A 12,500-nucleotide genomic window follows, 5' to 3' on the forward strand; every position below is an offset into this window, starting at 1 on the left:
TCCTTTCCTCTCCTCTCATCCTCTCCTCTCCTCTCCTCTCCTCTCCTCTCCTCTCCTCTCCACACCTCTACACTCCTCTCCTCTCCTCTCTTCTAATCTCCTCTCCTCTCCTCCTCCTCTCAGTTCTCTTCCTCTTCTCTCCTCTCATGTCCTCCTCTCTCAGAAACTCTAGCTCCCTCATGTGGTCAGCAGTAGCTATTACAATGTATCTTTCAAGTTTAATCTGACAGCAGACTTTGTATTTATAACCACAGTGTGTGGAGCCCAGTCTCGCGGAAAATCAACTGTATGCTTCGTGGTGCCGCTACGATATAGCCTCGTTTTTCGTGGTTGGGCAACGCGCGCTGTCGTCGAGAGTGGGTGAGAGAGAGGGCGAGAGAGAGCGAGTGAGAGAGAGAGACCACCCGAGCAGCGTGCATTCCGGGAGGGGAGCGCTGTCGTTGTGTCAGCTTCATGCCATCTCTCCCTTCCTCCAACATTGTCCCTAACCTTAACCCTAAACCTAACCTTAACCCTAACCTTAACCCTAACCTTAACCCTAAACTTAACCCTAAATCACTTGTTTGAAATGTTTGATTACCGTCGTTTCCAGTTAGCCTTCACTCACGCTTGATTGTTGACGTCCGTCCTCATTATTCTTACCCCCAGAACCAAACTACCCCAATTGTCAATTCCCCCTTTCGTCACCCAACCACGAGAAACAAGGCTATTCGTAACGGCACCACGAGGCTTAAAGTTGATTTTTTTTCTGTTTTTCTCGTAAAGACTTCACAAATGGCCGAGATACGGTTGGGGGCGGTTGTGGTGTAATGTAATATACACAGGGTTGCAGGTTCCACCCCACCCACCACTCCCTTCCTCCCTAATTCACCAATGAAGGAGCACATGAGCTAAAGGCTTCAAGCTCAGGACAGCCATGCGTAACCGTAAGAGGTTAGGGTAGGGATGTGGAACTCAAATTGACAGGGGGCCAAAATCAAAATGAGGCATTCCAAAAAAATGACTACAGACACTAAATACATATTTTACATTTCACAGATTACAATCATAGTTCAAATGTCTGCCCGTAAAATCACACACACACACACACACACACACACACACACACACACACACACACACACACACACACACACACACACACACACACACACACACACACACACACACACACACACACACACACACACACATTGTTGCTGCTTCATGCCTGTTACTTGAATGACTGTACCGGAAAACTAGCTACCACTAGTTGTAAAAATTGCACATTACAACTGCTTACTTTGTATTTATTATTATTCACAATTCTACTATCACCATGTCAGAATCGTCACAATAGGACATAACTAGAATGCACATCACTACCTCTTAATATATGTTCTATGTATGTCTGCTGTTGCCCAGTCTTGCACTTTATATGTCTGTATGGGTATTGTATAGGTACTCTAGGTGTAATCTATAATGTATACTGTCTATGTCTAAGTGTCTATGTCCACACCTACTGTCTAGAGTCAAGAGTCTATGTCTGTCTGCATGGGAAAGTAAGAAACATAATTTAAATTCTTTGTATGACCATCGCATGTAAAGAAATGGACAATAAAACCGACTTGTATTCTGTTGCATATGAGTGTGAGCTGTTTCACTAGCCTGGGCACACTCCTGTGTTCCTGTGACGGACCAAATGTCATGTTCAAGTCTTATATATTAATGTATATGGGCCAATTGAAATGTTTGAAATGATCTAGCGGGACAAATAAAATGACTCCAAGGGTCAGACTTGTTGCCTGGGCCTGAGTTTAACATCCCTGGCCTGGGGTCAGACTTGTAGCCCAAGTGGTTCGACTCCCGACCCGCCAGGTTGGTGGGGGGAGTAATCAACCAGTGCTCTCCTCCATCCTCCTGCTCCATGATTGAGGCACCCTGAGCATGGTACTGTCCCGCCGCACTGCTCCTTTGGGTCGCCATTGAGGGCTGCCCCCTTGCACAGGTGAGGCATAAATGCAATATCATTGTGTGCACTGTGTGCTGTGGAGCGCTTTGTCACAATGACCATGAGAGTTTCCTGTGTGGACTTTCACTTTTCATCCCCACTAATCAGGGCTAATTGGTATCCGCTACTTTGTGTGTGTGTGTGTGTGTGTGTGTGTGTGTGTGTGTGTGTGTGTGTGTGTGTGTGTAGACGTTTGCTGATCGTGTGCTGTATCCCATGTCATGGGTGGTGCCTCTCTTATCGTGTGTGTGTGTGTGTTTGTGTGTGTGTGTGTGTGTGTGTGTGTGTGTGTGTGTGTGTGTGTGTGTGTGTGTGTGTGTGTGTGTGTGTGTGTGTGTGTGTGTGTAGACGTTTGCTGACCGTGTGCTGTACCCCATGTCGTGGGTGGTGCCTCTCTTATCGTGTGTGTGTGTGTGTGTGTGTGTGTGTGTGTGTGTGTGTGTGTGTGTGTAGACGTTTGCGGACCGTGTGCTGTACCCCATGTCGTGGGTGGTGCCTCTCTTACCGTGTGTGTGTGTGTGTGTGTGTGTGTGTGTGTGTGTGTGTGTGTGTGTGTGTGTGTGTGTGTGTGTGTGTGTGTGTGTGTGTGTGTGTGTGTGTGTGTGTGTGTGTGTGTGTGTGTAGACGTTTGCTGATCGTGTGCTGTATCCCATGTCGTGGGTGGTGCCTCTCATCGTGTGTGTGTGTGTGTGTGTGTGTGTGTGTGTGTGTGTGTGTGTGTGTGTGTGTGTAGACGTTTGCTGATCGTGTGCTGTATCCCATGTCGTGGGTGGTGCCTCTCTTATTGTGTGTGTGTGTGTGTGTGTGTGTGTGTGTATGTGTATGTGTGTGTGTGTGTGTGTGTGTGTGTGTGTGTGCACGTGTATTAGCGTGAGTTTGTGATCGTGTGCTGTACCCCATGTCGTGGGTGGTGCCTCTCTTATCGTGTGTGTGTGTGTGTGTGTGTGTGTGTGTGTGTGTGTGTGTGTGTGTGTGTGTGTGTGTGTGTGTGTGTGTGTGTGTGTGTGTGTAGACGTTTGCTGATCGTGTGCTGTACCCCATGTCGTGGGTGGTGCCTCTCTTATCGTGTGTGTGTGTGTGTGTGTGTGTGTGTGTGTGTGTGTGTGTGTGTGTGTGTGTGTGTGTGTGTGTGTGTGTGTGTGTGTAGACGTTTGCTGACCGTGTGCTGTACCCCATGTCGTGGGTGGTGCCTCTCTTATCGTGTGTGTGTGTGTGTGTGTGTGTGTGTGTGTGTGTGTGTGTGTGTGTGTGTGTGTGTGTGTGTGTGTAGACGTTTGCTGATCGTGTGCTGTACCCCATGTCGTGGGTGGTGCCTCTCTTATCGTGTGTGTGTGTGTGTGTGTGTGTGTGTGTGTGTGTGTGTGTGTGTGTGTGTGTGTGTGTGTAGACGTTTGCGGACCGTGTGCTGTACCCCATGTCGTGGGTGGTGCCTCTCTTATCGTGTGTGTGTGTGTGTGTGTGTGTGTGTGTGTGTGTGTGTGTGTGTGTGTGTGTGTGTAGACGTTTGCGGACCGTGTGCTGTACCCCATGTCGTGGGTGGTGCCTCTCTTATCGTGTGTGTGTGTGTGTGTGTGTGTGTGTGTGTGTAGACGTTTGCGGACCGTGTGCTGTACCCCATGTCGTGGGTGGTGCCTCTCTTCGTCGTCTTCTCCACGTTCGGGGCGGCCAATGGGAGCTGCTTTACTGCCGGCAGGTCAGTGACATCATTGTGACGCCACTATGACATCATCAAAGTGAAAGAGTACGTTGTTGTCAATAAAAGTTTCCTGGTGAACCAGAAGCTATGTGTTGACGCCCAGGGGGCTGGGCTACACAAACCTTCTGGTGCACCTGTGATTCGCTCTCCTCTTCCGTTTACGAAATAAACGGGGCAGCTCGACGAATCAGGATCGTAGGGAGGGATTTCAGTGGGTATGACGTTTATCGAACGCAACACCCTCCCCCAGGGTAGTTCGGCTGTGCCCGCCCCCTCCCTGAATCACAACAGTAATGAGGTTGCTCCAACCGCGTGCAAGCATCTTTTGACTAAACCCCGCCTGCGGAGACGCGTGAAAGGGCAGTGTGCCAGTAGCCTGTTACTTACAGGCTACTGGTTCACCAGGAAACAATAAAAGGGCTAACACAGAAGATTGAAATTGCGTTTGACCATTCTCCAATGTGCAGTTACGTAAGCTAAATTGATAAGACATTGAGAATAATCACACACACACACACACACACACACACACACACACACACACACACACACACACACACACACACACACACACACACACACACACACACACACACACAGACACACATGAGATGACTGCTGTGCTTTTCCTCATCATACTGTTTTTATCTGTCTACGATGTTGTGTGTGTGTGCGTGCATCTGTGCTGTTCTGTCTTCCTGGTGTGTGTGTGTGTGTGTGTGTGTGTGTGTGTGTGTGTGTGTGTGTGTGTGTGTGTGTGTGTGTGTGTGTGTGTGTGTGTGTGTGTGTGTGTGTGTGTGTGTGTGTGTGTGTTTCCAGGTTGACGTATGTGGCTGGGCGAGAGGGTCACATGATTAAGATTCTGTCCTACATCAGCCTCAAATACTACACACCAGCTCCTGCGCTCGTCTTCAACGTGAGTCCACCGTGTGTGTGTGTGTGTGTGTGTGTGTGTGTGTGTGTGTGTGTGTGTGTGTGTGTGTGTGTGTGAAATACTACACACCAGCTCCTGCTCTCGTCTTCAATGTGAGTCCACCGTGTGTGTGTGTGTGTGTGTGTGTGTGTGTGTGTGTGTGTGTGTGTGTGTGTGTGTGTGTGTGTGTGAAATACTACACACCAGCTCCCGCTCTCGTCTTCAATGTCAGTCCAGTGTGTGCGTGCGTGCATGTCGGTCGCGGTTTATTACGTTTTGATTAGTCAAGTACGGCACGTTCGAAAACCAGCACCCTCATTTTTTTTGGGCCGGCTGAACCAAGCTGAGCGGGTCTTTTGCTGCCTACTACCCAAAATGCCGTGCGTCAGCTCACCCTCACCGATGAATCAAAAAACAACCAGGGCGACCACCAGATCAACTCTCTTGGGATGCTCTTCTGTGTGTGTGTGTGTTAACCCTTTAGCTACCAGAATTCTACCAAGAATTCTAAGAAAAAAGCTGCATTTTGGTCATATTTTAAATAATGTCAAATAACTTGAAAATAAATGAAAAGTGTCAATTACAAGTTACTTTCATATTAAAGTAGAGAAAACACACTTTCAAATGATATATCATTTATGGATAATTAATTGTTCAGTATTCCCATAGAGTGCCTTTGATGTGGATTAAATGATAAAAATGTGATAAAATCCGATATTATCTAGGCCTATCTATCTATATATCTCTATATTTAGGCCTATCTATCTATCTATCGATCTATCTATCTATCAATCTATCCCTCCGTCCATCCATCCAGGGTCAAAGTTGAACAATGATCATGTGATGACAACAAATGTTGTTCACCCAGAAGTCCTGTTTTCAAGCGGTAGGCCTATGGATTATATGCGATAACTGTAATGGACTACACAAGCTAATAATGTTTGAACTAAACCATGCCAAAGACGTGTAAGGATAACCGTAGAAGTGTTCGCAATAGCAGACAGGACATGAATGGAGCTCTGGAAGTCCCTCCCCCCCTGCGCAATTTGGCACAGCTAAGACGCGCCAGGCATCACCGACTAATACGGAATTGAAGTGCTACAAGCACCACGTTGGTAGGCTATTATTGGAAGTTAGCATTCAACTCAACGTTTTCACGCATATTTTTATGAGGGACAACGTGGAGTAGTAACAGTCCTTGACTGCTTTGCCAAAGCTGACACGCAAAATGAATAGGCTTGTTCTGCTGCGCTTCCTTCACATGATGCGCCTGTTACGCAGAGCTGTCGCGGTTCGTTGTTCCAGGAAACTTAGATAGTTGGATACCAACATATGGTTTGACTCTGAAAACACACCGAACACAGTTGACATTTTTAATATGTAGCGTGTAGACATCAGCCGGACAGTTGTGTTTGCTATTTAGGACCATGGCAGAACCCATCACAGTTGAACACCATCTCATAAGCCTAATAAAACAACATGATCGAAAAATAGCCTAAATAGTCATAAACATGTGCTGTTGACCATGAAAATAGATCGAAGAGGGTTGGAAGTTTTCATATTTAGTGTATATTGGTTGTAGAAACAGAATGATTGTGTTTGTAGCCATTCAATCTCGGACGGCTTGAAAGCTGGAAAAACTGCATGATGACGGCCGTTCAGCCGTATTTTCATATGAAAATATTCCGGCCGGCCGCGGCTGTTATGGTACAGATCCAGCCGGACGTTCACGGCCGTTACGGGAGCTAAAGGGTTAATGTGTCTGTTTGATTGTGTATGATGTGTGTGTGTGTGTGTGTGTTTTAAAGGGTTTCCTGGCTATAATCTACATCATCCCTGCGGACATCAACACTCTGATCAACTACTTCAGTTTTGCCCAGTGGCTAATCTACGGCCTCACCGCCCTCGCACTCATCGTCATGCGGCACACCAGGAAACACCTGCACAGACCAGTCAAGGTACACACACACACACACACACACACACACACACACACACACACACACACACACACACACACACACACACACACACACACCAGGAAACACCTGCACAGACCAGTCAAGGTACACACACACACACACACACACACACACACACACACACACACACACACACACACACACACACGCACACACGCACACACGCACACACACCAGGAAACACCTGCACAGACCAGTCAAGGTAACACACACACACACACACACACACACACACACACACACACACACACCACACACACACACACACACAACACACACACACACACACACACAACACACACACACACCACACACACACATACACACACACACACACCAGGAAACACCTGCACAGACCAGTCAAGGTAACACACACACACACACACACACACACACACACACACACACACACACACACACACACACACACACACACACACACACACACACACACACACACACACACACACACACACACACACACACACCTACACCACAGCCCTCGCTTGCAAGGCATTTGTAAACCCCCCAAAATATATTTTGCTCAATTACAGATTATTTGCACACAAATATTTTTTTTCTTCAAATAATTATTCTTGTGCCTACTCAAAATGTTTCTGTACTGAAAAGAGTTCGCAAGTCACCTTACTTTATTGTCATCATATCTTGTCTAATAAATCATTTATTGTGCTGTACCTTTTGGTGAACGAATGCAGGGACACTAAAATGTCGATGGGTAACATCTGTCTTGTATAATAATTCGCCATGTTATTCCCTTAGAAACCAGATGCTGCTAACATGCTAATCTGCTGCATACAACAGCAAGTGTACCCACTTGTCAACTCTATTGTGGGGAGTTTATTGTATAGACTTTATCCATGTGTGTGTGTGTGTGCGTGTGTGTGTGTGTGGGGGGGGGGGGGTGTCTTCGTAGTTCCACGCTGGTAAAGCTGTATACTCAGGATTATTATTTTTTTGTGTAAATATTCCAGGTCTATTGAATTGGGGAATGTGTTTGTGTGTGTGTGTGTGTGTGTGTGTGTGGTGTGTGTGGGGGGGGGGGGGGGGGGGGGGGGAGTTATGGTATAATATGATAATATGAATGAATGAAACTTTATTGTCATTGTACAGGTACAACGAAATTGGTAAAGTGCAGATGCTCACGGTGCTTAACAAAGAAACCTATATATATACTGTATAAAAATAATTCAGATTTTAAAAAGTCAGCTGTGCAAAATTAAGTGTGTAGATTGCTTTTGGATAAAAACTGTCTTTTAGCCTGTTTGTTTTTGTACCCAGAGTCCTGTAACGCCTGCCTGATGGCAGCAGCTCAAACAGTTTATGTCCAGTATGGTAGGGGTCTCTGATGATTTGCTTGGCTTTCTTTAGACAGCGACAGGAGAACAACTCCTCTAAAGAGGGCAGGGGACAGCTGGTGATCTTCTGAGCTGTGCTGACCACTCTCTGAAGAGCTCTTCTGTCCGCTGCTGTGCAGCTGGAATATCACACACATAAACAGTATGTTAGGATGCTCTCTATGGAGCTCCGGTAGAAGGCCACCAGTAGACTTTGGGGTAGATGGTTAGCCCGTAAGACCCTAAGGAAGTACAGTCTCTGTTGTGCCTTCTTGATGGTGGCAGTGGTGTTGGTGTTCCAAGTAAGGTCGTCCCTCAGATGCACGCCCAGGAAGCGGAAATCAGAGACCCTCTCCACACAGGCCCCATCGATGACCAGCGGTTGAATGTTAGCCTTTGTCCTCCTGTAGTCCACTATCAACTCCTTTGTTTTTGTGATGTTTAGGAACAGGTTGTTCTCCTTGCACCAGACCGATAGACGCTGCACCTCTTCCCTGTATGCAGTTTCGTCTCCCTTGGAGATGAGACCTACGATGGTGGTGTCATCAGCAAACTTGATGATACTATTGCTGGAGTGAGAGGGGGTGCAGTCGTGAGTGTATAGGGTGTACAGGAGTGGGCTTAGCACACAACCTTGGAGGGAGCCTGTGCTGGTGTTTATGACTGAGGACAGGTGGGAGCCAGCTCTTACCCTCTGGGAGCGGCCTGTCAGAAAGTCCAGTATCCACCGACAGATGGAGTGTGACAGCCCCAGGTCCAATAACTTGGTCACCAGTCTGTTGGGGGAGGATAGTGTTGAATGCCGAGCTAAAATCCACAAAGAGCAGCCTGGCATAGCTCCCCTGCTGCTCTAGATGGGACAGAGCAGCATGAAGGGCTGTTATGATGGCGTCATCTGTGGACCTGCCGGCCCGGTAGGCAAACTGATGAGGGTCAAACCCAGGTGGGAGACAGGAGGTGATGTGAGCCCGAACCAGTTTTTCAAAGCACTTCATAATGATGGGAGTGAGTGCCATAATATGATATAATTGTGTGTATGTATGTGCATGTTCGGATGTAGGCTACATGTTTACATGTTTTGTAGTACAGTCCTACATGTTAAGTGTTTTTATGTTTGTCTAATGTGTTGATATGTGTTCTTTGTGTAAATGCTTAGACCAGGGGTGTCAAACACCGGCCCGCCAGAAGGTTCAATCCGGCCCGGATGTAAAAATAAAATAAAATAAATAAATACTGTTTTTTTTATTGTTTTTTTTTTTATTTTTCATAGAAATAACCGAAACGCGCAATTACGCCGCTGGGGGCATTTGATAAAGCTCATATATAGACCTCATATATAGAGATCAAATGTTAATACTTCTTATTCGTATTGTATTGGTTATAATTAAATAATAAATATAATTGTATTTGTATTGGTTCGTATTGAGCTGAAACGGGAAACGGGATGTTCAAATGCGTTAAAATGCAGGAAATTACATCTAAGAAATACAAACTTTTATGGGGGAAGACCTCCAGACCCCCCACCAAAATGAACTGTCCCCTATTTTATTCATTGATGGTTAACAATGAATGAATGAAATCAATGACATTTTGCAAAGGATTATCAGTATTGCATTGCTTTACGTATTCAACACACTTTTAAAACATGCTGAAAAGATAACACGATAGTACTGAAAACTAATCCTCTGCTTTAAGGGTTTTTTTTGCGATGATGTTACTAATGCGGCCCGCTTGAGGTCCACATGGGTTGTATGCGGCCCGCTTGAGGTCCACATGGGTTGTATGCGGCCCCCGGACCAAAATGAGTTTGACACCCCTGGCTTAGACTCTCTGTGCCCATACCAAATTTCTCTCTAGAAGAGACAATACACAGGAAAGCCACCCTGAGGAAGGCAGAGTCTATTTTATCAGTTAGCGCCCACCCTCTCCACTCAGAATTCCAGCTTCTACCCTCCGGTTCACGTTTTAGGTTCCCCTCTGTCAAAACTAATAGGTTTAGGTTTTCATTTGTCCCCAGTGCCATCTCCCTGTTAAATTCCAATCCTAATTGATCACTGGCTGTATCCTTAGTGTGTTTTTATGGCATTTTATGATGTGTTGTGAAATTTTTATTTTGTTTTATATATCATGATGTTTCTTATGCTACTTTTAACTCTATTTATGGTCCTGTTTTATGGTTTGTCCTGTTATCTGTTGTCTATATGTTGTTGACTTGCTGCACACTTAATTGCCCCTTTTGGGGACAATAAAATTGAAACTTGAACTTGAACTTGAACTTGACACCCCTGGCTTAGACTCTCTGTGCCCATACCAAATTTCTCTCTAGAAGAGACAATAAAGGCTCATCCTATCCTATTGTGAACTCTATTGTAGAGAGTTAATAAATAGTGCGTCTATATCACTGTACACTGTATATCACTCAAATGAGATCCAATGTAGGGTGTAGTTCTATATAGCCTCCTGTCATTGACAAGTGTGTGTGTGTGTGTGTGTGTGTGTGTGTGTGTGTGTGTGTGTGTGTGTGAGTGTGTGTGTGTGTGTGTGTGTGTGCTACAGGTGCCTGTGGTGGTTGCAGGGCTGGTGGTGTGTGTGTCGTGTTACCTGGTGTTGGCCCCCATCATTGAGAAGCCGGCGTTGGAGTATCTCTACTGCACAGCTTTCATCCTCAGCGGCCTGATCATATACCTGATCTTCATACACCACACACACACCTGGACTAGCAGAGTCACGGGTGAGGACACACACACACACACACACACACACACACACACACACACACACACACACACACACACACACACACACACACACACACACACACACACACACCTGATCATAAACCTGATCTTCATACACCACACACACACCTGGACTAGCAGAGTCACCGGTGAGGACACACACACACACACATCATGAACAGCGTGACGTTTTCCATGTGCGTTACGCCCATTTGTGGGGGAAAACAACCCATGCAAGTCAATTGGTGATGTTGGGGTTTAATAAACGAAAGCACACCTTTATAGTTCTGTGGGCACCTCCATGCATCCAATGCCCATCTTCCATGTACGTAGCTTTCTGGTCAACCGTAAGTCAGTCAGTAACGTGGCACATAATTGGCTGAGTAAACTGTCGGCGGAAATAACTCACTAGCCTAGCATTTCCCATTGAAATGACTGGAGGCGGGACTTATTCACTCTCTCCAGTTCTTATACTAGCCCCATACGACTTTGTTGCTGTCGATCAACATTGACGAAGGGCGTGAGCGAGAACTTGTTGTCACGATGTGGGTGTTATTTAATACAGCGCATTTACAGTCGGCCACAAATATGAACGAGACGATGAGCTCGCACCGGTTTGCTCTACTAACACACCACGTGTGAGGAGTGGGGGGACAGGCAGTGAGGAGGAGCTGAACCGGGGACCTGCGCAAACTTGTGTAGAGGTGTGAGACAAGACCCATATACACACGTGAGTGAGTTGTTGACCAACCAGTTCATGGGCGCGTGACCTCGGAGGCAGTCCGCAGACGAGCGTTGAAGGGGATAAGCAACTGCAGAGGTTGCAAGATCTGACTGCGGTCGCATTCATCCCGCGATAGTTTGACACCATGTGACATGTCACCTCGTCAACGCAACATCACCGAAATTTTTAAGTTTGACAGGAAATCTAACCGTCATGCAGCATTTTCATCCAGGGTGCATTGCTGTCTAAATGCGCATGCATGCGTTGACGACAACTCGATCGCACCTACTACCTCCATGGAGAAAACAGGCAGATTCAAATGAATGTCATGTGTCTCTATTTGGCCAATAGCATGAGGGCTGACTGTCATGTGTCTCTCTGTAGGACCAATCACTATGAGAGCTGAATGTCATGTGTCTCTATTTGACCAATAGCATGAGGGCTTACTGTCATGTGTCTCTCTGCAGGGCCAATCACCAAACACCTACAGCTGCTGATGCAGGTGGTTCCCCCAGAGAAGATGGACTGAAGACCACACACACACACACACACACACACACACACACACACACACACACACACACACACACACACACACACACACACACACACACACACACACACACACACACACACACACACACACACACACTGGACTCTATTGGGTCAGATCTATATGTGTCTTCAGAAGCTTCAACTCTTCAGTCTTCAACTCTTCAACTCTTCATCTGTCTGTTTTGTTTCCAGACTGTTCAGACCCACATGTGTCTCTGTGTTTGTCTATCAGGCCTGGCTGTATTGGCATCAAAGGCGTTTTAGTGGTCAGGGTTTGTCTATCAGGCCTGGCTGTATTGGCATCAAAGGCCTTTTAGTGGTCAGGGTTTGTCTATCAGGCCTGGCTGTATTGGCATCAAAGGCGTTTTAGTGGTCAGGGTTTGTCTATCAGGCCTGGCTGTATTGGCATCAAAGGCCTTTTAGTGGTCAGGGTTTGCCACTACTAATGCTAATGCCACTATTGTATGGATTATTGTATGGATTGTTTTTAGTGGATTATCTAAGTGGCATATTCAGTGCAGTAGGCCTACATTAATTACATTCTGTT

General features: G+C 46.3%; 1 protein-coding gene across 1 annotated transcript in view; it reads left to right on the forward strand.

Annotated features, from left to right (window-relative positions):
- Positions 1–12,500, forward strand: part of slc7a9 (solute carrier family 7 member 9) — a 24,159-nt gene that overhangs the window by 11,542 nt on the left and 117 nt on the right. The window contains exons 9-13 of the mRNA XM_063189988.1: positions 3,580–3,683; positions 4,506–4,602; positions 6,408–6,557; positions 10,493–10,667; positions 11,866–12,500. The exon at positions 11,866–12,500 is cut by the window's right edge and continues 117 nt beyond it. Coding sequence (XP_063046058.1) covers positions 3,580–3,683; positions 4,506–4,602; positions 6,408–6,557; positions 10,493–10,667; positions 11,866–11,927 — 588 coding nt within the window. The 3' untranslated portion in view covers positions 11,928–12,500. The remainder of the gene's footprint in view (positions 1–3,579; positions 3,684–4,505; positions 4,603–6,407; positions 6,558–10,492; positions 10,668–11,865) is intronic.

The sequence above is a fragment of the Engraulis encrasicolus genome, chromosome 23, assembly GCF_034702125.1.
Source record: "Engraulis encrasicolus isolate BLACKSEA-1 chromosome 23, IST_EnEncr_1.0, whole genome shotgun sequence".
NCBI classification, from domain to species: domain Eukaryota; kingdom Metazoa; phylum Chordata; class Actinopteri; order Clupeiformes; family Engraulidae; genus Engraulis; species Engraulis encrasicolus.